Source organism: Triturus cristatus, chromosome 12, assembly GCF_964204655.1.
Source record: "Triturus cristatus chromosome 12, aTriCri1.1, whole genome shotgun sequence".
Taxonomy (NCBI): Eukaryota; Metazoa; Chordata; class Amphibia; order Caudata; family Salamandridae; genus Triturus; species Triturus cristatus.
This window is the reverse complement of record NC_140595.1, coordinates 382431800-382458314: the sequence shown is the minus strand read 5'-3', so window position 1 is coordinate 382458314 and position 26515 is coordinate 382431800. Positions and strand designations below refer to the sequence as shown.

General features: G+C 40.8%; 1 protein-coding gene across 1 annotated transcript in view; it reads left to right on the top strand.

Moving 5' to 3' along the window:
* ADAMTS18 (ADAM metallopeptidase with thrombospondin type 1 motif 18) overlaps positions 1–26515 on the top strand; it is a 336350-nt gene that overhangs the window by 208551 nt on the left and 101284 nt on the right. Inside the window, exons 13-15 of the mRNA XM_085637512.1 lie at positions 14053–14225; positions 17287–17417; positions 22714–22837. Of these exons, the coding sequence (XP_085493638.1) occupies positions 14053–14225; positions 17287–17417; positions 22714–22837 (428 nt within the window). The remainder of the gene's footprint in view (positions 1–14052; positions 14226–17286; positions 17418–22713; positions 22838–26515) is intronic.

The window sequence follows — 26515 nt, the reverse complement described above, 5'->3', positions numbered from 1 at the left end:
GTTGGCACTTACATTAGGAATGATATCACACCTACTAGTGTTTTTCATTTAACCGTTGCCAGCCCGATGTCCCCGTAGAACTCGGGAAGCACTGAAAGAATGTCATCATATACAGGCTCAAATATTCCATTTTCAGTTTAACATGGTATGTGTTCATCTGAAAGAAATGTTGAATCGAAGCCAAGTTTGCACTGAATTGGGTTAGATTTAATGGAAAATAGATTAGGCTTTAATATCATGGTGAGTTAAATGAAAATGAGACGAACATAACCTTGCGTGTGCAGTAGAAGTACGTATTCCTATGACGAGCTGGACACCACACACACACTTAACAACTCAATTGTAAAACCATTGTTGGCTGAAAATGTTTATCTATATGCATTAAAAAAGCACATAAGCTCGTTACATGTGCAACGTATGCCAGATTTCCCAAGCCAAATCTTTTAACATGATTCTCTTACCGAACTTTTGAAATCTGGTTCGGCCCAGTATCGTGTGATTCTGGGCAGATCACTTAATCTTCCTGTGCCCTAATAAATGTGAAATTGTATAAAGTAACTGGTGCTCATGTAAAGCGCTTCGGTTCGAGATTGCGCTCTATAAAACTCCCAAAGAAACCACCCAAAAAACGCTCTATATTGTGAACTGCTTTCAACCTTTACCAAAAACAAGTACATGAGGTATGCAGGAAGTGCAATTTGTAGACCCTTGACACAGTGGCTTAGCAAGAGGGGGGCGGAGGGGTCCACGAGTTTTGGGGGCAGTGGCGGCTAACCCCGCCTGCTCTTCAGCGCAGCCACGGGCGGCAAAGGCAGGGACCGCCACGGGAGGCAGGGTGCCTAGCGAAGCCCCGTCTTGACAGTAGAAGAAGTGCAAAGTAGAGGGTTCCATGCTCTTGTGGTGGAAAGTACAAGAACATTACCTTGTTTGACTTACCCTTAGTGCAGCTGCAATTCATCTTGATGCCACAATTCCCGTCCATCTATGATTGTTATTGTTATTGATATTTTTAAAGCGCATCTGTTACCCAAGGGTGTCCTGGGGCTAGCCCTATTCAAAGGCTCAAGACAGTTCGCCAGAGCAAGGACATCCAAAGCTTGCTTCAAACATGTTAAAAAGAAGACATTTGGTAGAAATGCTTTTCTTCTTGCAGAAGTTAGCATAAAGTAATAGCATTTCTTGTTTTAACAAAATGTGTGGTTGTTTTAATATGACATCTTTGCAGATGAAGAGCTTTGCTTTTCCTTGGAATAATGAAGCTGAGGCACATCTTGCATTCCTTGGGTGAAAACATGCTAGCCGCACATTCTGTTTGTGTGCTGAATGTAGGAACTATGGTATATTGAAGTGCCTTATTGGAGATGAGCATGTGCAGATTGAAAATGTAGAAAAATTGAAAATATTACCAGAGTTTATGTCAAAGGTAGTTTATAACTGTATTTTAAGTGGTTTTAATTTTTAGTACTTTTTATGCTTTTTATACTTTTTAGAATGTGTTTGCTACTATATACTCATCATTTTTATGCCACTTTGCGCTGGTCTTCTATATTTGGAGCATGTACAAATGTAATGCCACACAAGACCAAACTATGGCCCTGATTGCAATGCCGGTCAGACGAGCGTCCGACCGGCATCGCGTCAGAATGGAAACCGACCGACTAGTAGTCTGCAGTTCCATCTGATGAATTAGATTGCGACCTGCCATGAGGGGGTCGGGAGCATCCATTTTTCCATTGTGACTTGTGCAGCGGCTGGAAAAGGGCTGAGGCACAACCCGCATTGGAAACATGGATGTTTGCAAACATTCATGCACCGTGTGCGGTGCCTGGCATGTGGGGTGAGGATGTTTGGGGGGCACCACAGATGCACCCCAGGACTTATAGGAGAGCTCGCAGAGGGACAGGGGCCCCCAAAGTCCATTTCTGACAGCCTTTCAATGGCGGTCAGCCGGCATTGAGAGGCTGCCTGAAAGGGACACCATAATTCCACCGGCGGTGCCTATGCAGGCACTGCCCAATTGTAGGAGATCACTTTCCTACCGAGGGTCGTATGGGCTTCTTGAGCCCATCGGAAATGTCAGTCGGTCCCTCCGCATGCTGCCTCCGACTGCTACGCATCTTAATGCGGCGGTTGGACTGTAGCACTAAATGTCAGTTGGACCGCAAGTGATAGGCCGCCGGTTGTAGTCTGACCAACATCATATTGAGGGCATATGTTTTCCTGTAAGTTGAATAGCAACAGAGATCTACTTTTTGCACACAATGTCCAGTGGAGATGTATCTGCATATGACCCTAATAATCTGCAGAGTTGATGATAAAAACAACATTACACAAAAAACAATTATATGTATAGAAGTTCAAACACAAATCTTTGGGAAACTCACATTACACAGCACATGAAATGCACTTTACAATGCATGCCTTAAAATCGATGAAATGTTATTGCAAATGTATTCAGAATAATTCACTGTTTCCGCCATTATAAGTGTGAATGACTTCGTGTCATGGTTGCAAGGCAGCTGCGTTGGATGAAAATTCACTAAACCAAATACAATTTGGTTCTATTGGATTATGTCCATCATATTGGTTTATGATATTGTCTTTTAGAGGCCAAAGTAAGAAATCAGCAAGGTTCTAAACGTTATACAAGTTGCAACCCCCCCCAAAAAAAAAAAATTAGTAGCAAGTACCAAATTGGAAACTGAATAAACTGCAATAGTGGTTTCCATTGGATCCACCTGATGGCAAATTCATTTTTAAACTGACTAATTTTGTAGCCAGATCATATTCGCATGGATCCAACGGAAACCACTTGCAACTGGCTTCCTGGACTCTACATTAGGGAAAACAATCACATAGCAGCATTGCAGTCCTTCGAAGTGGCAGGCATTGATGGCCGAGAAGGCATATATCTACCCTAAGCCTCCTGCTATCTTCTTTTTTCCAATACCAGAAACACAGCAGGTACAAGTGTGTCACTTTCCTTGCACTTCTGGAATCTACTGCTCATTTGCACATACTAATGACTGCATCTCCAATATTTATAATTAGAGATTTTGCCTGAAAGTCCAGACCCCCCAACATTTTAAAGGTTAGATAATTTTGTGTTTCATTAGAGCTGTGAATGGGTATGTGTAATATTATCCCTGCATCACAGAATGGCGACGTGATTGTGTTTAGATTTTAAATAAGGATGTAGAATACATCATAAGCCTTTCCAGACATACTAAGTTTAGGTTTCCCTTGCTCAGGGTCATTTCGCATTAAGCATTTCAAAGTTTTCACTCTTTGCACCATATGGTATAGATTGGCCGGGGGTGCGAGTACACCATAAGGATCTCACATCCTTCTGAGGACCATGGTTGCAGAGAGACAGGGACAATCATGAACACACAGTTTATCATACTTAGCCCCATTTTCCCACACTGTTTCCTATATCACACTTTACATGTTTCCTTTTTACGACTGTCTGTGATGCATACCAAATATAAGGCGAAATTCAATACAATATGCTATCATGTCAGAGTAAAATCACAGTTATGTTTCCTCATTTGGAATTCTGAATAAAAGAAAACATGTTTCAAAGGGCCAGATGTACAATGGATTTTTGCATGTGCAAATGGGTTTTAGACCTGTTTGCGCATGCAAAAAACCTGTGGGCCATGTACTAACCCTATTTTGTGAGTCTCTAATTAAACAGCGACTCGCAAAATAGGGTTAGTGACTCGCTATTAGGAGGGGGCGTTCCGAGGGCGTCCCTTTCTAATAGCGAGTCTGAACGTTATGTAAGAATGTTTTGTGACCGCAATTTCAGTCGCAAAACACTCGCAGTTTACCACCCTCTTCAAGAGGTTGGTAAATCATTTGCAAACTGGAAGGGGTCCCCACGGGACCACTTCCACTTTGTGAATGGGTGCACATACATGTTTTCAGAGCAGGCAGTGGTCCTAGGGACCACTACCTGCCCTAAAAAATCAAACGGAAACGTTGTTTTTTTTTTTTTTAATGCATCCCGTTTTCTTTTAAGGAAACCAAGCTGTATTTCAGAAAAAAAACCTGCTTTCTATAAAAGCAGTCCCACACATGGAGGTCTAGTGACCTCAGCAGGCCATCACCCCTGGGAGTGCCAGCCATTCCCAATGGGGTCGAAAATTTCAACAGCCTCATTAATATGCATGAGGCATGCAATTTGCGACCCCATTGGGAATCGCAAACAATGTCTCAGACACTGTTGTACATTGGCAATTGCGACTCTCAAATGGCAACTCGCAATTTGGCGCAATTTGGGAGTTGCACATGCTAATGGTCGTACATCAGCCCATAGTGATGTGTAGCAAGTTTTTAGTGTTTAATTCAGGGCAAGATTTGTAACTTGACATACAGATAACAAACTGTATACTTAGTACTATTGTTTCTAATTACACGCTAAGGTGTTACACTCTGATAAAAAAATATTCACTTTTAAAGAGCTTGACTTTTGCTGTGCAAACTAGCATTTCACAATATACACTACTCATATACAGATCACACTGAGGGTTAAACATCACTCCTGCAGCATTTCATGAAGGAAAAAAACAGGAAATAGCACATATTCTGTTTATTACTGTCTCCCAGACCATTGTCTCCTATACACTTCAAAACCCAAGAGTGTTTACTGCTAGTCGCATTGCTACATTTAAGACACTATTTTGAGCAATGAGGCTTATAATTAATGCTGGCCTGAGAGCCAGACAAAGTTCATAATTGGGTCACAATCATCCAAGTTGGGAGTTGAGCCAGAGCACAGCTGGCTCATTCGACTGTGAAATCAATTTCTTTAGCCACTGGGAAATCCTGAGGAGGTCTAAATAAGCACTGTGTCATTGTCATGTTATTTGGCTTTGATATCGCAATTTTAAATTAATTTGAGGAAAAAAATCTTCTCGCCACAACCAAGCGTAATGTAAAAAGAGGAGGAAGAGAGAGTACAGAGGGTCTGAAAAAATGTTTCCTATTGTATTCTCAAATAAATTGGTGATATATATTTCTTAGATTGCTTATGACTTTACTGTTGCGAACTTCTGCAGATTAAGTATAGAATAGAGAATTAGCGGAATGTCGTCATCTCGTGACTTTGCTTCGACCTTCACTGTTTAACATTTTAATTGCCGTGAAGTAGCAAGAAGGCGACAGCCTGCCACTATACAGCACCCACAGTAAATTAAACAATAATAAAGGTAAATCGGAAACGTAGAAGTAAACACATGTCCCATAAGAATCCTTTATAACATTCTTCGTTCTTAATTCTGATAGGTACTGTGAAATACGGTCCTCAGAAGGACCCATTTCACCAACCAGTCAAATTGAAATTTAAAAAAGTTCCACGAACTTTAATGTGTCACTAACTGATTTCCTTATTAAAAATAAGAAAACGCCTGACTATTAGGTGTGAAAATGCTCTTTAACTTGCCAGGGAATTGCATTGATTGACCTTCTGATGTTACTTAATTAAATATTTCCTTTGGCAAAATGTTGATTTCAACACAGACTTTTAATTCAATTCTATTAGCATGGCCCAAATTATGACTGTTTTATGGTTGCTATCAACATTTTCACTGAACAACATTGCAACACAGAGACACAATTACAGTACTATGATGCACAGTCCCACATTGTGGTGTGCATTTGCACACTGCACAAACCGGTCATTTTTTTATTGTCCTCAATAGTGTTGTCCCCAGCGTAGGTGCAAACTAACATCTCCACTGGGACAGTGCTGCTTTGAAAGACAGTGTTGCAGTTTGGAACCCCTGGCACGCCTTTAAATCTAGGGAACATAATTGTTTTTGTAGTACACCCCTTACCAGCGGGTGCAATGTATGAATGCACCCACCTGCGGGTAACTGCCTGGGTGGTCTCTGAGACCATTTGTGCTCGGTTCTAAAGGGCATCATCAGCAGGTACACTGATTGTGCACCAGCAGCGGCCCATGCAGGAAAGACCAATGGGGCCGGGTGGGGTGTGATTTCGACAGACTACAAGGGAAAATTCATTATTTATTTAGTTTCCCCTCGTGGTCTTCTGTTGAATCTCCCCCAACCCGGCCACACAGCTCTCACCTGCATGGGCCGTTCCTGTTGTGCACCATTTCATATGTGCATCTGTTATATGGAGCGCATGTAAGGAGAAAATGTATTACCTTATCTGAATAGGCCATGTCCCCATTCAAAGCTGGAAACAACAAATGCAAATGTGAGCCTGATCGATACATATTAGGGAAGGGGTGACACAAGGGTCTGCAGATCCTTTTTTGGTACCAGAGTGACTATGTGGCACACAAATCAGGTGTCAATGCCCGCTGTAGGCTTGGGTACATTTGTAATAGCGTACCAGATGTGGAGTAACCCAAAGAGAATAGTGTTATGGAAGCAGATTAAATCTGTGGTGCTACCAAACACCATGCCAACATATAATTGAATGTTACTCCGTGGTGCTGCCAGACACCTATGACAACAGGTAGATAAATGTTACTCGCAGTGCTACCAGAGACTTAGGTCCCCAGGTAAATCAATATTTGACTCTATTTAAGAAACAAAAGATACTGGACGTTACTTATTAAACATTCAATACTGCTTTTGTATTTCACAGAAGAGAATTGCAGTTTCAAAGAATTCAAAGCACGTGGTCGGAAAAAGTGAAACAAACCTAATAAAAATAAACACACAAACTACTGAGGCAAAACTAAAAACTATGTCCCTAGGTATAATATATTATTAGTAAATTGTAAGTGAGCAAATAAAAACTATTTATGATAACCAGATGCTCATTTTGAGAACCTTATGGGTTATATCAACAAAAGACAATTTACCACCTACCTACACCTATATTCTAAGCGTTAGATCCCCCACACCAACTTCACCAGCAACATCATGGAGTTTATCTCACCCCTCCTCATCAGAGCCAGCACATTCATCCTCCTTGGATAACCTTCATTTTAACCTAGAAGACCACTCCAACCCAAACTCTATGGCCTTCTAGAAATCCTCAGAAAACTCACCCTCACCCAGCATGTTAATAAACCACCCAATCACATCAACGCCAGTACACAAGTAAATCTTCACCATCATCAAGGATTTCACCATGCCTCCTGCTGCCTACAGCATCATCACCCCATCACAAGGCCTTTGCAACAAGCTCTCGGAATTCTTCTGTAACAAAATTACCTCCATATTCAGCAACCTCAACCCTCACCAATGCACCGTTACAATTGCAACTCAATATCCCATCATGGCTGGTGAATGAACCCTGACCTTGCAGCCTGCGATCACCGCTTTCGAAATTGCTTACACCATGAAGTCCATCCTCTTGGAGGTTCCATCTGACCCTTGCCCCCACCGTACCTTTACCACAGGACTCCTACCAATCGGAGAAGCACTAACACCAATCCTCAACTCCTCATTTGACTGAGCCACATTCCTGGACAGTGGGAAACATACCAGCATCATGCCTGTGCTCAAGAAACCATCTTCTAATCCAACCACACTTCCAACTACAGTCTCATCTCCCACCTGGGAAATTCCTTAGGGAAATTAATTAACCAACACCTCCCTGAGAACATCCGCAACCACCAGCTCCTCTACACCATACAGTCTGGGTTCAGGCCCAACCACAGTACAGAAACAGCACTCATCACTGCCACAGAGGACATCTGCAATAGCCTTGACGGGGGATAAATTGCAGCACTCATTCTCCTTAACCTCTGCTGCATTTGACACGGTCTCACACCTCATCCTCATTAGGCGCCTGCACGAGACACTCTCTCAGTTGGATCTGCTCATCTGCTCCTTCTTAACAGATATAACACAAGCTGTCAGTCTGACACCCTACTCCTCAGAAGCCCACAAACTCATCTGCGGAGTGCTTCAAGGTTCATCGCTAATCCACACCCTCATGCCAATGCATACTCTCTGGTCAATGCCATCTGTGTACAAAACATCAACATCCTCTCCTACACAGATGACATGCAACTCATACTCTCCTTCTCGGGCAAGACCTCAACACAAGAAACAAGTTCACTGCTTGCACAACAGAATTTGCTAACTGTATGAAAGCCAGCTGTCTCAAGCTCAACATCAACAAGACAGAAGCAGTGATCTTTGGCAAAAACACGTCACGATGGGACTCCAACTGGTAGGTGGATGAATGTGGAGCCACATATAGAGCTGACGAAAGGAAGTTCGGAATAATCATTGACAGCAAACTGGACATGAGCGCACCACAAGTCAACACTGTCACTGCATCCTTCTTCCACACCCTGAAGATACTGAGGAAGAGCTTCAAATGGCTCACAAGCAACACTAGATAAACTGTCTCTCATGCCCTAGTGACCACCAAGTTAGGCAATGGTAACACCCTATATGTCGGACTCAACAAAAAACTCACTAAAGGTTACCAACCATCCAGAGCTAGGCAGACAGACTCATCCTCAACCTCCCACACAGAACTCACATCACACCACAGCTGAGGGAACTTCACTAGCACCTGATATACAAATGTGCTTGACTTAAACTCCTCACACACACATATAAGGCTCTACACAACTCAGGCCCCATCTCTCCTTCCATCAACCAATCAGACACCTTTGCTCTGCATGATTCCTACTCGCACACATCCCATGCATACACAGAAGTATATCAGGAGGACAAACTTTCTTTTATATTGCTTCTAAAGTGAGGAATGACCTCCCACTCCACATTAGAGCCTCCTTCTCTCTTTTAGAATTCCACAGAAGCTGAAGACCTGGCTTTTCAATTAACCAACCTACCATAAACAGAGTTAGGCACACACACCTGCTCAGCTCCAGGATACCATTGCAGGTGATAGTCCACTTTACAAATAGACATAACATACATTTTAAACAAATACATTATCGAAAGAAGAAAAACATAGGCAGACATCTCATTTTATACTGGTAAATGGCAAACTGGATTTGCAAAGGAGTAAACGTTTAGGCATCCTAGTGAAATTAGTATACTCTGGACAATTTCTATTTTCTCCAGATCCTTTTGAATCACATTGGTGGACATTTCTACTCAGTTGAAGTGGCAGTTGGTGACGTTTCAAAATGGTGGGGCACAAATTACTGTCTGAATGGAACAGGGAGACCAAAGCAAGCAGGCCAGACCAACCACTGATGTAGAGGAAGAAACTTTTGAAACTAACACGACGAAATTGTGCACACAACATTGGTTCAAACACTGCACTTTCTCTGGTATTTCTTTGAAAAATTGATCAAAAGTAACAGGTTTTGCGGGCAGATCAAATACTGGATATACAATCGGGATAAAAAAAACAGTTTATTAATATTATTATTATTATTATGATGGATGACTGCCCATTATTCCAGATGGGCAAGCTCATGGGGCCCTGTTGGCAAAGAGTCTGGTTTCAGCCCACCTATTATTTAAATTGCCATGGGCAAAGACGTGTTCCTTGTGGTTGCTCTTGTTAACCTTTATTGGAGGATGATCTTTAGCGATGTCTCAATTTCACGTACACTTCCAGTTCTGAAATCCTCCATTTGAGTCATTAAGTTTTGTCTGGGAGCAGGAACCAATTGCATCTATTTATTTCATACTCCATTATATAGTACAGAATATATAATCCCTTGAGGCTGCAGCTTTATGAAGAAGATGGGCACTGCAATATTGTGAATTTCAATGACGGAAACATTTAAAGTGCAAATAACATTGTTCTTTCACCTCATTTAAAACTTTCACAGTGGAAACATTTTGTTTGAGGGTAATTTTCCCAGCCATAGCTGTAGTGCACTCACAATCACAGTCTATGAAATGAAACATACTTTGAAGAGAACTTTCACTTGCTTTGAAAGTACAAAATACTAGGGCCAATGTTATAAATTGAGCACAGCAGCATTCCTGTATGGATGAATGGACCACTCAATCATGAGTCGGCAGCTTTAACTTATAACTGACCCAGGTTTACCAGCCTGATAATTCTGCCATTAAATTCGGTTTGAGAACCTGCTGCATTGCAGACTGGTCACTTTTTCTGCCCCTGCTCAACCCTCATCCATTGCACAGGGGTTGTATTCAATTCTTCCCTCTGCTGGATCGCGGTCTCCCCTGAACACCCCTCCCATCCCCACCATCATCTCTCCAGCCACTGACTTGCAGCAGCCCCCTCTTACATTTATCACCTGCACTGAGCATGTGGCAAGTTGAAGATAATCCCTATGGAAAAGGTAATACCATGTGGAATTTTGACCGGTAAAACTGGGTCAGCGTGGTTACTCCGCATCCGATGGAGATTAACTCATAAATGCAAGGTAGAAGAGGAGTGTTACTCCATGGGCGTTTTTATGGGTGTGAATTTAACACCCAATTTGTTCAGTGCAACTTGTAATTGTGGCGTACATTTGCATTTAGAAATTATATATTTAGACACCTTTTGACTCTGAATACCTCTTGTAAGATACTAAATTATTCTTGCTCTGTTCATTTAAAGAACTATAGAAACTCTGGTCAGTATTTTCTATTCTCTTTTTTGCTTATGGAGACTGCAAGACAGAGGCAGTATTTTCTTTTGGCTTTGATTTTTTTGCTTGCAATTACATTGAGAGCACTTTTTTTAAAGTAGATTTTGGTTGTTCTGTATTTCAAAAGCACATGTTGTACCCCTATCTGGATAGGAAATTGTTTCTCCTATCTTGTCACACCTGTACAATGTGCAGAAGCAGGACTTCCGTCACTCAAATTTATGGCAGGTCCCAAATATTTTTACTGACCTTCTGTGACCTTTAAGAATTGCCTTTGAATGCCAGGCCAGAAAGTGCCTGAACCATCATTGTCCTTACTAACAATGCACATATTCTGAGTACTACCTCATTTAAAACAATTATTTTCCTAATTTGACAGCAAACGTACCCCTATGTGGCTGTCTAGTTTAATCAAGGCTCAGTCTGGTTACTGGGGAAAGGGAAGTAGAACGCTCATGGGGCACAACCCATGCAAATTGGCAGTTGTGAAGGAAAAATTGAATACCTGTACAGTGCTTGGATATGGTGTAGACCTACAATAAATACATGCTTCTGTCCATTTATACCACTTGTTTAAATGGTTTGATGTCCTTTACATAGGTGGCCTGAAATAGTGGAAGTGGTCATCCACCAGTACTTGCTACTTTGGAGCTCTTTAGCACATGATTCACCTTAGACATCTTTAGGCACATTTTAAATTGAAATCTGTCCACTGACCTAATTCTGGTGAAAGTAAAGGTCCACCCTTAAGCTGGAATAGTGAGCTTTCACCTTGTCATAGTTCAGTCAGTACAGCAGTGGCAGCTGGTGATGTCTGAAAGTTGTTGGGCGTAATACTTGCCAGGGGGTCATTCGTTTCAGAATTTGCCTTGGAAGCTACCTGAATGTTAAGAATTACCTTCTGTATTTTGTCATGGGTATCCTCATATGTCAAGAATTATATAAAATGTGCCAGTACCAGAAGTTTGCCTTTCATAGTGCCTATATACCATGTGTGACCTATATGCCAAATATGACCCCCAGTTTGTCAGGGCCAATATTTTCTAATGCCTTGTTTCACCCAACACAATCTCCCACCCCCAATATGCAATGGTAGCCAAGAAGTACGTCTAGTATGCCAGCACCAGTAATGTGCTATAGAAGCCCCCCATATGGCACAAATTACTTGCAGTATGCAATGGCCTGCATTTTGCAATGGGTGCCATCCCTTATGCCAAGAGTTACCTCCAATATGCTAGTGACATTAAGTTACTTTGGGTGCCTCCATAAAGCAAGAATTATCTCACATATGCCATGTCCAGCGGCAGGCTCACAGGCATAAGTCACACTAATAAACACACTCTTACTCACTCCCACTCTGTCACACACTTTCACTCAACCTCACTCCCTGTATCATTCGCTCTCTCTCCCCCAACTCACTCTATCTCACTTTCACTCTCTCAAACACTCATTCATTCTGATTCATTCTTACTCCCACTCACCGCCGCCCACACAAATATGTACCCACACATGCACACTCATTGATTCACACTTTCACTTATAAATGTTCTTACCCACACTCACTCTCCCTCACTCATAACTGTTGGGGTACAAGGTGCTTTGCTTTGAACTCCTAGTTTACAGGTAATCTGATTTAACAAATAGTAACTATTCAATAGGCCCCTCAGGCCTCTGAGCACTGGAGCAACTGTATCTGTCACACCATTTCATGCTACACGCCAGACTCACTTTCCCCCCCTTGCACAATGTTCCCTCACTCATTCTAAACCACTCACACTCCTTACCCCCTCACATGCACTTTCAAATATTCATTCTCACTCATACAATCTCTCATTGATTTTCTCCCACTAGTATTGACACTCTGAAACAGATTAAACTAACAGACTTACACTCACTCAATCACATTTACTCTTAGTCACTTCCAAACACACACTCACTAACACAGGTAGGAGAAATAACACTGGAGTTTGTTTTTACTTACATTTCTTCCTTTGCTGGCATCTCCATGGTAGCAGCAGGGAAGGAATCTGAAGCTGAACATTGAAACCGGCAAAGCATAATTCCAAGCATGGAGAAAGACAGAGAAGCAAGGCCAAGCATATAAAGAGGAAGACACACGTTAATCCCTCACCCAGCTTCCTTATAGGACTAGAAGCACTGTCCTATCAGAAGCTGGGAAAATGCTTGGGATCCTGCTGCTGCTCTCTTTCGAAGCCTCAATAGCCTCATGGATGCACTGATGTGTTCCCTGATAGTCACGCTTTAACACATATATAATGTTGCCTGATGCAGGTGCAGTGTGTCTGTGTGAGGACAGTGCTGACAGTTGAAGGGGTAGTTTCCTAGGGCATACTCCAATGTGAATTCGGTTACTGTAAGCAAACAGTAACTTGATGGAGTGTTCTGCCAATCGAGTGTTACTATTGCCAGAGAAGTCTATCTGCTACTCCTACCATATATGAAATGGAGACTAGCATTCTACCCAGTGGTAACCAGATAGTAATATGCTTGCACACCTTAGGTTACAATAAACATGTTCTCTTTTACCACCTGGAGGAGACCAAACAAGACCGCAGTTAATATTCAAGCTGGTACCTTTCCAAATGAAGCCAAATGGATTTGGAGTACTTTTACCCAGCCAAATCAGCCAATATGGAACAAAATTTGCTAATATCCGCATAGACTACATTTCCTGCTTGGAAATACAGATTTGGAGTTTACCAGCTGTCTCCTTGCGTTGTTGGGAATAAACATTGAACATTTTTAGGTATACATTTTAAAAGTATAGTTCTCAAGCATAGCTATTGCTTATAATATAAAAAGAGTGGGATGTTGGGTCAATCCGGTTCAAGCATTGGCATTCTTTAGCCACCCTCATTCAACCATTAGATTGAGATTTTGGCAATCACTTCTTGGCTCAGCCCAGAGAAGAATTAATTTCTCACCATATGCTATTGGCTATTTGGGTGTATCTTTCCACCTCCGCACTACTGCTTTCATTGAACTGTACAAGAGACTGCTTTAGAACTAGAGCTCTGTCTGCATGCTCATGCTAGCTTCAGTTTGCTTACCCTTCCTGCATACTAGATTAAGCCCAGGCCTGCTGGCTCTGCCAATGTTTGTTGTTTATTCCCTGGAGAGATCTTAGTCACATCAAATAAATTATGCAAGTTTGACCTAAAAAAGCTCCATCAATGTGATTCTATAGGATCTAGAAGTGACATGTAGGTAGCATATTTAAAGCGTTTTTGGATATGTGTCAATACATTAGAGAAATAGCTTCTCTAAGTGATCGATTTGGGTTTCTTTTGGTGGAGAAAAACTTTATTTACGATATGCATCTCGGGCAGTTATCCAAAATATGAAGTTCTAGCTGCGTGTCTATGTCTATTTCTGTTGCACAATAAATCAATGTACTTTTTATGACTTTTGCCCACCAGCAGCTAAAGTGAGTTTATATATAGATTAGCTCTATATGCATTTATTTATTTTTCAACATTAATTTTTTTCCATAGACCACAATATGGCGGCAAGTTCTGTCAGGGGTCGAGTCGCATTTATCAACTTTGCAATATTCAGTCATGCCCAACTAATAGTGTGGACTTTCGTGCTCAACAGTGTGCTGAATACAACAGTAAGCCATTCCGTGGCTGGTACTACCGGTGGAAACCATATACCAAAGTTGAAGGTAAGGAAATCAAACCATATGGAAGTTTGTTATTGAGTTCCGATTTTTAATTTTTGTTTAGACACATTTCTGCACAACTTGCTATTCAATTTTATGTAGAGCTTAATTTGTAAAAAAATAAGTGCCATGGCCCAAGATATTTTTCAGGAGACCACTGCGTATAATCTCAGGTCCCAGCCAGCACTGCCAAATACCAGTAACAATGACATTACTTGCCATTACAGACCTACATATGTTACATTTTCAATTGTACTAGGTGACGCAAAGCCTTAAGAATGGCTTGAGCACACTCGCATTGGTATTATTATTTTTAAATTGTGTATGAATGGTTAAACAATTCACTCGTGCTTTAAAAAAAAAAGGATATTTACAGTGCACCTTGTGGTAGACTGCCATACATTACCGTTCCCTGACTGCAGTCTGCAATACCACACTTTCCTTGCCATGTTGTACACCAATTTAGAAAATGATGTGGGAGAGCTTGCCGAGTGGCAGCAACCGAGCTATGAAACCACCTTTCTCTTATTTATGCAACTTGAAACCGCTTTACACAAGTTTAGGAGAAAGCTGAAATCTTCGATATTCTCCCCATAATCATGCATTTCTTTACTGAGATCGGTGTCTATGGGCTACATGGCAATGCTATATATCCATCTATAAATGATTGGAAGATTGGATAGGCCTTCAACCTTCATATATTGTCTTTGAATAACTCTACGACGTCCTGGATAGCAGCTAGAGCTTCCTGGCATGTGAATGTAGTACTTTATAAATTGCCATAATTCAAGAAATACATTTATTTATAATATCACTCCAATTTGATAGACTTTGAGAATGTGTCTCAAGGAGGCATATATCAAAGGAAACAGGCCAGAGCTTGGGGAGAGAGTCCTCTAATCTCAAAGTACTTCACTGAATTATGTTTTCCATGAGTTGAGAAAAAGCCATAGGTGGGATATGCTTCTGTAAACAACACAAGGCAGAAAGGACCCTGTGTCTTAAATTTAAACTGAAGGAAATCTTTGTAAAATGGAACCTGATGTTTAACCTGCTAAAATAAATGGTTAAAAGTGGTTGTTGTCATCCCGTGAACTATTCTTTAAAGAGGATGTTCCACAACTAAGGTACAGCCTTAAAAACAAAAGGAGGGAGAAGGCCTGTGGCATTCACAAAGACACCAATGGAGGCCATGGAATCATGCCTCAGGGTGATTATCAAGAGGCATATTCTTGTCCAACCATTTTCGTTGAGTTCATTGGTATACTATTGCTGTGAACCGACCGGCCTTGTATAAATTACAGGTGGTCAATGTTCTGATATGAAACAGGTGGAAAGCATTTGAAGGAAAGTGCCTAAATCCATGATAACAGATCAAAGATGTGGCCCGCTGCTGCCTTCAGGAGTCAGGAAAATTCCCGTTGCAGAAGAAAGCCACCAGCAAATGCAGAAGTGTTTTTACCAAAAGCCACAGGAAGCACCAGAAATCTTGTCTTTACACAAAATATCAAGAGTCATGGTCTTGTTCAGACGCCTTTGGATGGTTCAACTGGACACCCTTCCTTGTGCAGGGACTAGGATACAATAATGAAGAAAATTTGAAAACACTTTAGATAGAAACTAGAATGGTAGAAGGAACAAATAGTTTTTCATATTAAAAAGTATGCAAGATGTAATTTCTGTAGGACCAAGAAGATACAATAGTAAACCCAAAGATGATAACTTAACTTTACAGAGGAATTGAAGCAACATTTGAAGTTTACTGCTTCATTAATTTCAACCAAAGGCTTTAGAGAAGCTAATATCTATATAGAGGACTGTGGAGAACGGTGAGGTATAAGGTATGGTTGCTTTGGAGTTGTGTACCTCCCTAGTTTAAATAACAGTAGAAGTACTTAAAAATTAATCATTTTGGAGCAACTGAAGAAAACAATGTCTGCATTTCTTAGATAGTAAAAATGCCACTTTAAGACAGCTTGACATTAAAACATGTTGCATGTAACATAAGCATGTAGAGTACATTGTTCAAGCCTTATAATTATACTTACAGTTTAACTATTAAGAAATTACAGACCACAAAGAACAGTTTTTGGTAAGAGTGAACTCTGACCAGAACTGTCTCATCTCTGTGTTTCTCTGCGTGTTGCCCAAAGCTGTGCGCCTATTTTTTGTGGACAATGAGGGCAAACTTTCTAATGCCAACAATGGGCACTTCAGAACTCTGGAACTGTTTTGTATTGTATGAAAATATGAGCATTAGGGTCTTAGTTACAGTTTAGCAGACAGCTTACTCTGCCGCGGTGTACCCTGCCCGATGAACTCCGGGTTTACCTGCCTCTTATGCTTCCATGGTGGAAACTTTTGACTGAAGGCTGACTGAAAGTGGACTGTTAGTGAAAGAACCACAGACCATCCACCCTATTTTAGGCGGATGCCCCAGTGTACTCGGGTTCCCATACAGCAGAGTTCCAGTCCCTCTAGAGGAGATAATGTGGTTAGGGCTCCTGTGACGGCAGAGAGATCGCCGCCATACAGGGGGTGATCTCCAAACATGGAGGGCTGTAGGCTGCTGGAGTACCAGAGTACATTCCACTGCTGCTATGGCAAAAGGGAATATAAACTACCAAGAGCTAAATAGTCCTCATAATGTGTAAATTACTTAATTTGATCATAAAGGACACTGTGTTATTTATATCATTGTTTCTGTTCACTTACATAGAGTTAAAGTCAGTGTACACTTTAAATTCTCTTTACTTTTGGAGTGTAATCTTAATGAAGAGAGATGCTTAATGACCAATGGCTATCAGTGCTGTTATTCTTGTCTAATTGACATTACGAAGTGTGCCCTCTGAACTCATAACACTGCAAAGAACAATGTGTTTGCTTTTAGTATGTGGCTCAATGCTCTATATCTGTGTGTTTTAAATTAATTCACTATTTTATCATATGTGTTTATATGTACTTTAGGTAGGCCTAGGGCGGCTGACAAAAGCACTGCTCATTTTCCAACACATAGCTTCACCAAGACAAGTGAAATAATAAAATAATTTTTACTTTATGACAGATGACGATAAATGCAAACTGTACTGCGCTGCAGAAGACTTTGACTTTTTCTTCGCCATGTCCAACAAGGTGAAAGACGGCACACCATGCTCTGAGAGCAGTTATAACATCTGTATTGATGGGAGGTGTGAAGTAAGTGTGTTTATTTGTCATGCGTGTGCATAGGCAGTTTAAGTGTATTTGTTGTACCTATAACTCTCTACAGGGTCACTCACAAACCTTTTGCCTTTACCCTCTTACATTTGCTGAATTCGATTTTGTTGGCTTCAGGACTCTCTGCACTTTACTACCACTAACCAGTGATAAAATGCTTGTGCTCTGTCCTTTAAACATGGTAGAATTGGCTTATACCCAATTGGTATATTTAATTTACTCATAAGTTCATAGTAAAGTGGCACTACAGGTGCACAGGGCGTGTACATGAAATGCTACTAGTGGGCCAGCAGCACTGGTTGTGCCACCCAATTAAGTAGCAATTTAAACCTCTCTGTCCTGCCAATGCAGAATCTGTGTGTGCAGTTTTAAACTGCCATTTTGACCTGGCATAGCAAACCTTTGTCAATAGCTAGTAACCAAGTGGTAAACCAGGGCCAGGGTGCACAACCTTCAAGCCCACAGGCTTCCAAAATATTACAAACTCAACAATAGAGGTTCAGTTAATCCAAGTAAACAGTGATTTCCAAAGCTTCAAAATACCTTATTGAAGACGTGGTAATTTCAGTATTCAAATTTCACACAGATGCTGCTCCAAACTTGTTTCTGCAGCGAATAGCAATTCAAAGTTCACCATAAATAACCGTTGTATCATAAACTCGATGCATTTCAGGTGAAACCCTTCATCAGGGGTGACTGTACCAGTGTTGCATACTTAACATGGATCTTACATAAGTGTTTACTCGTTAACCAAACACCAAAATTAACGGTGAGTAATGCAAACCTTGAAACTGAAAGGGTGGTTGTTTTAAACTCAAAGTCTAATTGAACGTTAAGGCCTACGAGTGATAATTAATGGAAAAACCACCCATAAGGAGGTGGCTCAAATGGCTTCAACAAAATGGTTGCTCTCAGAAACATCTAAAACATATGAGAAAATATCCCCATGAATATCACTGCATTTGTTTAAAGTGATACTGTTATCATGCTCTGTAACAAAAACGTGATAGGAGAAAATAAACTCATGTGTATGATTCCAAACAGTGAACTCACGATGCATTCACTGTGCGATCTAAATCTGCAAAAACAATATTGGTTGCCAATGTGTTAATTGTATTAAAAGTAGTGAGTGCTGGCTTTCAATGAATCAAAAGGTTTTACTTGCTGATGCATGAGAGAACCAATGCACCAACTACATATGCAGCTAAAGAGCCAAGTGTACACAACCGCTGGGACCTCAAGGAGCTGTCAAAAGGCTAAAAAGTGAAAGACACAGTGATTAAACTGCTGCCAAATGTTTCTGTTCAACAATAGAAAGTAGCTGTACAATGCACCGTTTACCTGGTGAAGATGGTCTAATCGTAAAACAAACGACGCCTCCAGCGAATACTCGATGAGCCAATTCAGGTGTCCGGAGTGCCTTTTAAATGAGTTGTGAAGCTGGTTGGAGCAGCGTAACCCAGAACTGACCCATAAGTGTAGTGAAAATAAATGAAATCCTAATGTCTTACAATACACAATGCACATTAAAATGAATAAAAGTGAAACACCCAAGTGTCTGTGATTAGGCACATTACCTAATTAATCAAATTGCGGTCACCAAGCATGAAAACTGACCGAAAATGTGATGTGGAAAAATAGATGTATACAATTTCAAAAGCAACATTCAAAAGTCAAAATGTGTCATGAGTGATGAATAATTGATAATAACATTTGTTTTATTAAACATGTTGCCATAGAAACATATATGTTACTTTTTTATCAACTGGTTTCCCATAATATATGACCATGTTGCAATAGTGATTAGACAATACATGAGAGGGGCTGTTACAATGAGAAAAAAGATATGGCAGTAACAGTTGCCTAATCAACTTTAAACACAATCAAAAGTATACAAATAAGTCATGAAAACAACTGTTAAAATATGGAACATTACATGGAAGAAACCCTTACATGATCTGAATAACAATGTAGAAAACTCATTGCAGCAAATGAGTAAAATGTCCATTGCCAGAAGCTAGAAATGTACCTTATTGTAGGCAATTACAGATAGCATAGCATCCCTATTTTGTCATTTAACCCCTTAGGGAAAAGAGTTTCACATTTCTTAATCCAAATGCTTTCTCTTTGCCTAAGAATTTTATGGATGTTGATTTCATGGTTAGGTCTGATACATCCTATGATTTGGAATCTGAATTATAGTATGCTATGCTTTTTATCAAGCCAATGTGCTGCTAGACTGGAGTTTCTATTGTTATTGTGTGTCATGCTTTTGTGTTCCGTTAAGCGTATCTTGATCTTTCTCTCCGTCTTTCCTACACATACTAGGCCACAAGGGCATTTTATTCTGTAAATGACATTGTTGGTGTTGCAGTCTGCTGTGTTGCCTCAGATCATAGTTTTGCAATGTATGCAATTTTTTTATTTTTTTAGTGCCTGTGTATGTTTTCTGGTTGACAGATTTTATTATGCTAATTTTTCATTTAGATTGCTCGAGCATTGATATACAAAGATGGGTTCATAGGCAATCAATCATTTAAAGTCTGGTTCAGTATGTAATAGCTCCCATCGTTGGTGAATAATGTTTTTGATGACAGAGGACTTTGTGGAATATTTTGAAATGAATACTGTGCGCAATGGTTCTAGAGATATCACTTGTGCAGCTGTGTTGAGTATGTCAACCGGGTACCTATGAACATAAAGTGGGATTTGTATTCCTCTAATGTTGATGAACACTCTTTGTTGTCTGATGTGGTTATCTTTATCCAAAGGAACTGTGAAAGTGATAGATGTTGTCTTAAGTTCTGGTGGTGGAAACTGTGGAAAAGTAAAGAATTGTTGCGATCAGGTTTATTTTTATGAACACTTGCTTGATGCCTACTGAAGTTAGTTTGATCAATATATTCAGAAATGGAATGGCTTGATTGCTGATTGCATAAGTGAATTGAATCCACAGATTTGTTTGGTTTAATACGAAGATGTTATTTTCAGGATCTTCTTTGCGATCCTGCCAAATAAGGAACATATCATAGATGCATCGAAAATATACAACTGTTTGTCATTGCCATACCTGGCGTTGAAGATATATTGTTCTTCAAATTTGGCCAAGATGTTTGTGTAGCTGGGTGCTCCTGCAAAACCAATGGAGGCCCCATTCTTCTGTAAATGAAATTCACCATTCCAGGAGAAATAGCTGTGGTATAAAAAAAAATGTAAAAGTTCCAAAAGGGATACTTTGTTGTCTCCAACATGTTCTACCTGTAGTAATGCCCATTCAACAACTTCTATGCATTCATTGTGGTGGATTGACGTATAAGAGCAGTTACATTTATGGTGCACGTCCACCAAGTCTTGATGTCTGTTGTTGGTATCTGGATCAAGTGATTCAAGAAAGCAGAAGTATCCTGTATGTAGGAAGACAATGTTTGATCAAAAGGTTAGAGAAAAGTATCCAAGTATCTTCCAAGAGGTTCATACAGTGACCTGCAGGCTGATACAGTTGATCAAAAGGGTGGAGCAAACCTTTTGCAGGCCCATACCTTCCTTTGTTATACATGTAAGTCACCCCTAAGGTAGACCCCTGGACGGTCTAAACGGCAGGGTTCAGTGAGTTGAATAATCTACTTTTAAGTTTATATGTCCTGTTAGTGAAAAATTCCTAAATTCATTTTTGACTACTGCGAGGCCTATCCCTCACATAGGATAACATTGAAGTTGCCTTATTACATTTTAGAAGTGTAATTTCCAAATGGGTTCATGTTTGGTGTCTTTGGTATCGGGGTAAAAAATCCTATTTGGTGCTAAAGTCTGTTTTTCCAACGTAAACTTAAAATGTTTAGAAAGTTGGCATTTTTCTGCACTTAGCCTTTTTGGGCCAATAGTTTGGCCTGGGTCCCGTGGCTAGGTGTAACTAAAAATTAGACTTTGTGAATTCCTCACAGGCAGTCACACAATAGAGAGATTAGGTGTGCCTGAATGGGCTACCTTTTGGTAGAATGGTGGGGGGCAGAGCTGAGCACAGCCCCACTTACAACTGAATAGCCTGTCCTCTGCCTTTATACGAAGGACATTACGACCCTGCATTGTCACTTTCCCGCCCATTCCAGAACCAGGCACCAGGGTATAAAAGAAGGTTCTCAGAAACCAAGTTGTCAGTACACATTTGACCTCTGGATACTATTCCAGGAAGAAGGACTGCTGTGCTGCTTCAAGGATTGCCACTCTACTTGACTGCTGCTCTAAAGAAACTGTTGACCTGTTGTGCTGACCTGCTGCCCTCTTGCCTGGGGAAGGAAAACAGGATCTGCAACTTCATCTTCAACCCAGGGTGACTGAAAGGGCCAGTCTGATGTTCTACTGATTTGAGCCCAAAGCACATAAAATGCTCCCCAACCCGTTTCTGGACCCAGCTGCAGCATGCTTCTGACCCCCAAGGGGTGCCTGTCAGGTCCTGAACCCTTGGTGTGGCTAACAGACTCTCTAAATCAAGTTTTGGGACTTTTTGTGACTGGGAACAGGAATTGCACCACTCGCACCAAAGATCAGCGCAAGCCGCCGCCTGTCTGTCTCTTCGAACCGCAAGTACTGATCGCCTGAGGAGGACCACCACTGCGAAGCTCTAGCTTGCTCAACAGCGATGCCCAGCCTGCTCTTCGCACCACATCGACCACCACCCGCAATGCTCTCCTTGCTCCCTGCAGTCCTCTCCAATGCAAACAGGACTCTTGGCACAAAACATGAAAAGGTAAAACTTCAGTGGGACTTATCTGGGAATGTATTTGACCGGCGCTCCATTCGAGATCAGCCTGAATGTTTTACTTTCAGCTGGTCCAGTGCAACCACGTAGCTGCAGTTGTCGCTTTCTGCATTTAGGCATTATTTTACACTTTATTCTTTAAAAATTCATAACCAATTCTACTAATTGGATTTTTGTTGTGTTAGTCTTGTTTTATTTATTAAATTAAGCTCTATTGTTTTAATCTGGTGTGGGATTGTTTTGTGCAGTGTTTTCACTGTTTTACTGTTTGACGTGTTGCACAAATCCTTTACCTGTGCCTCCAAGTTAAGCCTGACTGCTCTGTACCAAGCTACCAGGGTGTTGAGCTCAGGTTAATATGGGGTTTCTTTGTGCCTTACCCTAATTAGGATTGTGGTGTCTGCTTGACCAGGGCTCACCCCCCAGTCAACCAGTAACCCAATTTCTAACAGTATTTGTTCATATTAGCATCAATTTCAAAAAGTGTTGCTTATTATTCCTTTTTTCCCTCTATTGCAGCTGGTGGGATGTGATCATGCACTTGGCTCCAATGCTGCTTTTGATGCCTGTGGAGTTTGTAATGGTGATAATTCAACGTGCAAGTTCTTTAAAGGGCAATACTTGAATCAACACAGAGCTAATGGTAAGAAAGGCTTTTGATTTTATTTCTATGGCACTTCCATCACTATTCTTGCTACAGTTTCTCATCCAGTACTAGGTTTAACTACTTAAGTAATGTCACATAGCTAGCACATGCTTTTTCTTTTTTATCATTAAAATTATGATTCTTAAGGTTTATGACTTAGTAAAACGAAATGTGGGGTACAGTTTTTTACACAATTTTTTCAGTAGGAATAACTAGATTAATAAAAACCACTGGAATGCTGTGCTTTTCCTATTCAACAGCTGGTTGGTTAATAGTTAAAAAGCAGTTTTGGTAAGCAGTAGAAAAATGCTTCTAAGTGTGTGCGACAACCACATGCCTCCTTTCACACTTTAGCAAATGTAAATATATCACCATAGAATTGTCATAAATATATATATATATATATTCACTGAAAAAAACAAAGGTTACAGGGATGTTATAGAAAAAGCTCAAATTTCACATAAACAAAACCATTGAAAGTCTGCAGTTGTAGTTACCTGAGCTAACTATAACTTACACCCCCCACAATGTACTGCTTATGACCTCACATATTACATAACTCATGACATGGTCAGTGACATCACCGGTGACATCACTGGTAACATTTCAAATGACATCACTGATGACATCCTCCCATGAGTGTATGTGTTTTATGAACATTTCTGAGACTTAAAGATAAATACTAAGCTACTGCATAAGTAAAATTACTATTCTTTCTGTACTACTTATGAGTAATACTATTTCTAACATATGTCATTTGAGTGGATGTGTGTCTGTTTGTATCAGTGTGTGATGGGGTATCTGAGTGGCTATATGGGTATGTGAGTGGATGTGTGACTGGCTGTATGGATCTTTCAGTGGGTTTGTGAGTAGCTGTATAGATCTGTCAGTGGGCATGGGAGTGGCTGTATGAGTTTTTGAATATGTTTGTGAGTGGTTTTATGGGTGTGTGAGTGGCTGAGTAAATAGTTGTATGGATGTGCAAGTGGGTGTGTGAGTGGTTGTATGGGTGTAAGGTTATATGTGTGTGTGAGTAGGTGTCTGAGTAGCTGTGTGACTGTGTCAGTGGGTGTTTGCATGATTGTGTGGGTGTGTGAGTGGTTGTGTGGGTGTGAGTGGGTATGTGAGTGGTTGTATGGATATGGAAGTGGGTGTGTGAGTGGTTCTATGGTTCTTTGAGTGAGTGTGTGAGTAGATTTTTGGGTGTGCTAGTGGGTGTATTAGTGGTTATATGGGTGAGTGAATGGGTGTGTGAGTGGCTGTGTGGGTCTGTAAGTGGGTGTGTGAATGGAGTGGGTGTGTGAGTGGTTGAATCTGTGTGTGGCTGGGTGTGTGAGTGGCTGTATAGATCTTTGAGTGGGTGTGTGAGTGGTGTGTGTGAGTGGTTATATGGGTGTGTGAGTAGGTTGAGTAGGTGTGTGAATGGTTGTGTGGGTGTGTGAGTGGTTCTTTGAATGATGTCATCAGTGATGTAATTTGGGATGTGATCAATCATGTCACCGACCATGTCATGAGTGATGTAATTTGTGAGGTCATAAGCAGTGTATTGTGGGGGCATGACTTATAGTTAGCTCAGGTAACTGTAACTACTAAATTTCAATGGCTTGTACGAGTGAAATCTGAGCCTAACTATAATATGGGGTGTTTTATTCTATTTCCTCACTATAACGTCCCTGTAACCTTTGTTTTTTCAATGAATTTCTACTTTGTAATTTTATTTCCTAACTTGTAACCTTTCAGAGTAGGTGTGTGAGTGGCTGTATGGGTCTGTGAGTGGGTGTGTGAGTGTCTGAGTGGGTCTGCGAGTGGGTGCATGAGTATCTGCATAGGTCTATGGGTAGATGCCTCAGTGATTGTGTGGGTCTGTGAGTTGGAGCATGGGTTTCTGAGTGGGTCTGTGAGTGAGCGCATGAGTCTCTGTGTGGGTCTGTGAGTGAGCACATGAGTGCCTGAATGGGTGTGTGAGTGGGTGCGTGAGTGTCAGAATGGGTCTGTGAGTGGTTGTGTCAGAGTCTTTGCGGGTGTATAAGTGCCTGTGTGTGTATGTGAGTGGATGTGTGAGTGGTGCTATGGAATTTTGGCATTTACATAGTTAGGGTATTTCAAAGGTAGAACTATGGACTCTGCACTCACCAGAAGATGACAAGAAAGAAACCACTAATCACAGTCACTACAGACCAGATTGCATTCCAATAGATCAATGATGCATTCACCTTCGTTAAGGAATTCATATAGTTTTTCAATGTGGAATACGAGAATAAACAAACTTACAAGAAGTTTGGATTGTTTGTGCTTTACTGACATGGAGCTTGAACTGAGGCACCTGCTATGTTTATATTTGTAAGTGGCTTCTGTTTAGGTTTTATTTCTTAGCGAAATGAGCATCAGGGCCAGAACATCACCTGCCCATTTACCCAGCAAGTCCACAGTTTGACACAAAATGTTTACCCAGCTGGACAAGTTTATACCAGTTAACTAGTAAGTGTTACCTCATTTGGTAAATGTCAGGTGTGCATTCTACACTATAACTGCATTATGGATAATGAGGAAATACCTCCAGTTACCTTCTGTGTGTTTTTGCAATGTGATTGTTCCTCATGCCTTCATTCAGATATCCGGGATAACATGAATCCTTCTACAAAGAAGACAACAACACTCCAGAGAGGTAAATCTCTTTCGAACATGGGTACTTTCTCAAAACTATATGCAGCAAGGGCTTATTTGGTGGAGAAGTCCTCATTTTGTTGGGATTCAAGAATGCAGCATCATTTTCTTCTGCATCAAGAAGCAGATGTGTTCAGAAGGATTTTTTAAACACTTTTTTATATTTGTGAATTCCTCACAAAAATTGGATATACGTATATTCCTCTACCTCGAATATGCGCGAAATCGGTGTGATGTTTTGAAAGTCTAAAAATCACATAAACACACATTGTAATTAATGTTTGTGATCAGTACTTTACTAATATGACATATAAAGTGAGATTTTCTTAAGTCATTTTATGGTTCAACACTGTTTTATTCTATTTCCCATAATCGCGAATACGTTGGCGTTCATGAATACGTCGTCATTTGCGAATATCACATGGCTATGTAATAAAGAGATTCCATTGAACAAAGCACTTTCATTATTCTAGAAAGGAAGTCCCCACCCAGTTTTCTTTACTTCACACATCCACTGCTGATCTTTGAGGTTCTTATTTCAGCACCTGCTCTTTTAAAAAAAAAATGTTGTAGTTTTTTGGGGGAATGTTTCCAAATAACATGGCATCTTGTGGCATAGAAGATCAGCAGCCACACTCTGATGAAGACAGTTATTTGGAGGAGGAACCACCTGGTGAAGTGCCAATCTATCACCATCCCCTCCGGGGAGAAGACAAAGGCAGCAAAGGACATGAAGTGCTCTTTGTGTGAGAAGACCCTCTCCAGGGGTATGTCAAAGAAATTTTGTGTAGCGCAACAAGTATGTTGACCCATCTAAAGATGTACCATTCCAACCACTTGGCCAGAGCCAAGAGGGAGTTCAGTGCAGCAGATGCATCAATTTCAAGTGCAATAGCCATTGCACCAGAGGACCCCATACCTACTGAGGTTCTGCAATGTCTCCCTGAGAAGTCCCCAGCACTCCTAAGGATTGGGACTTTTTTTTGGACAGCAAAATTCCTCAATGTAGGG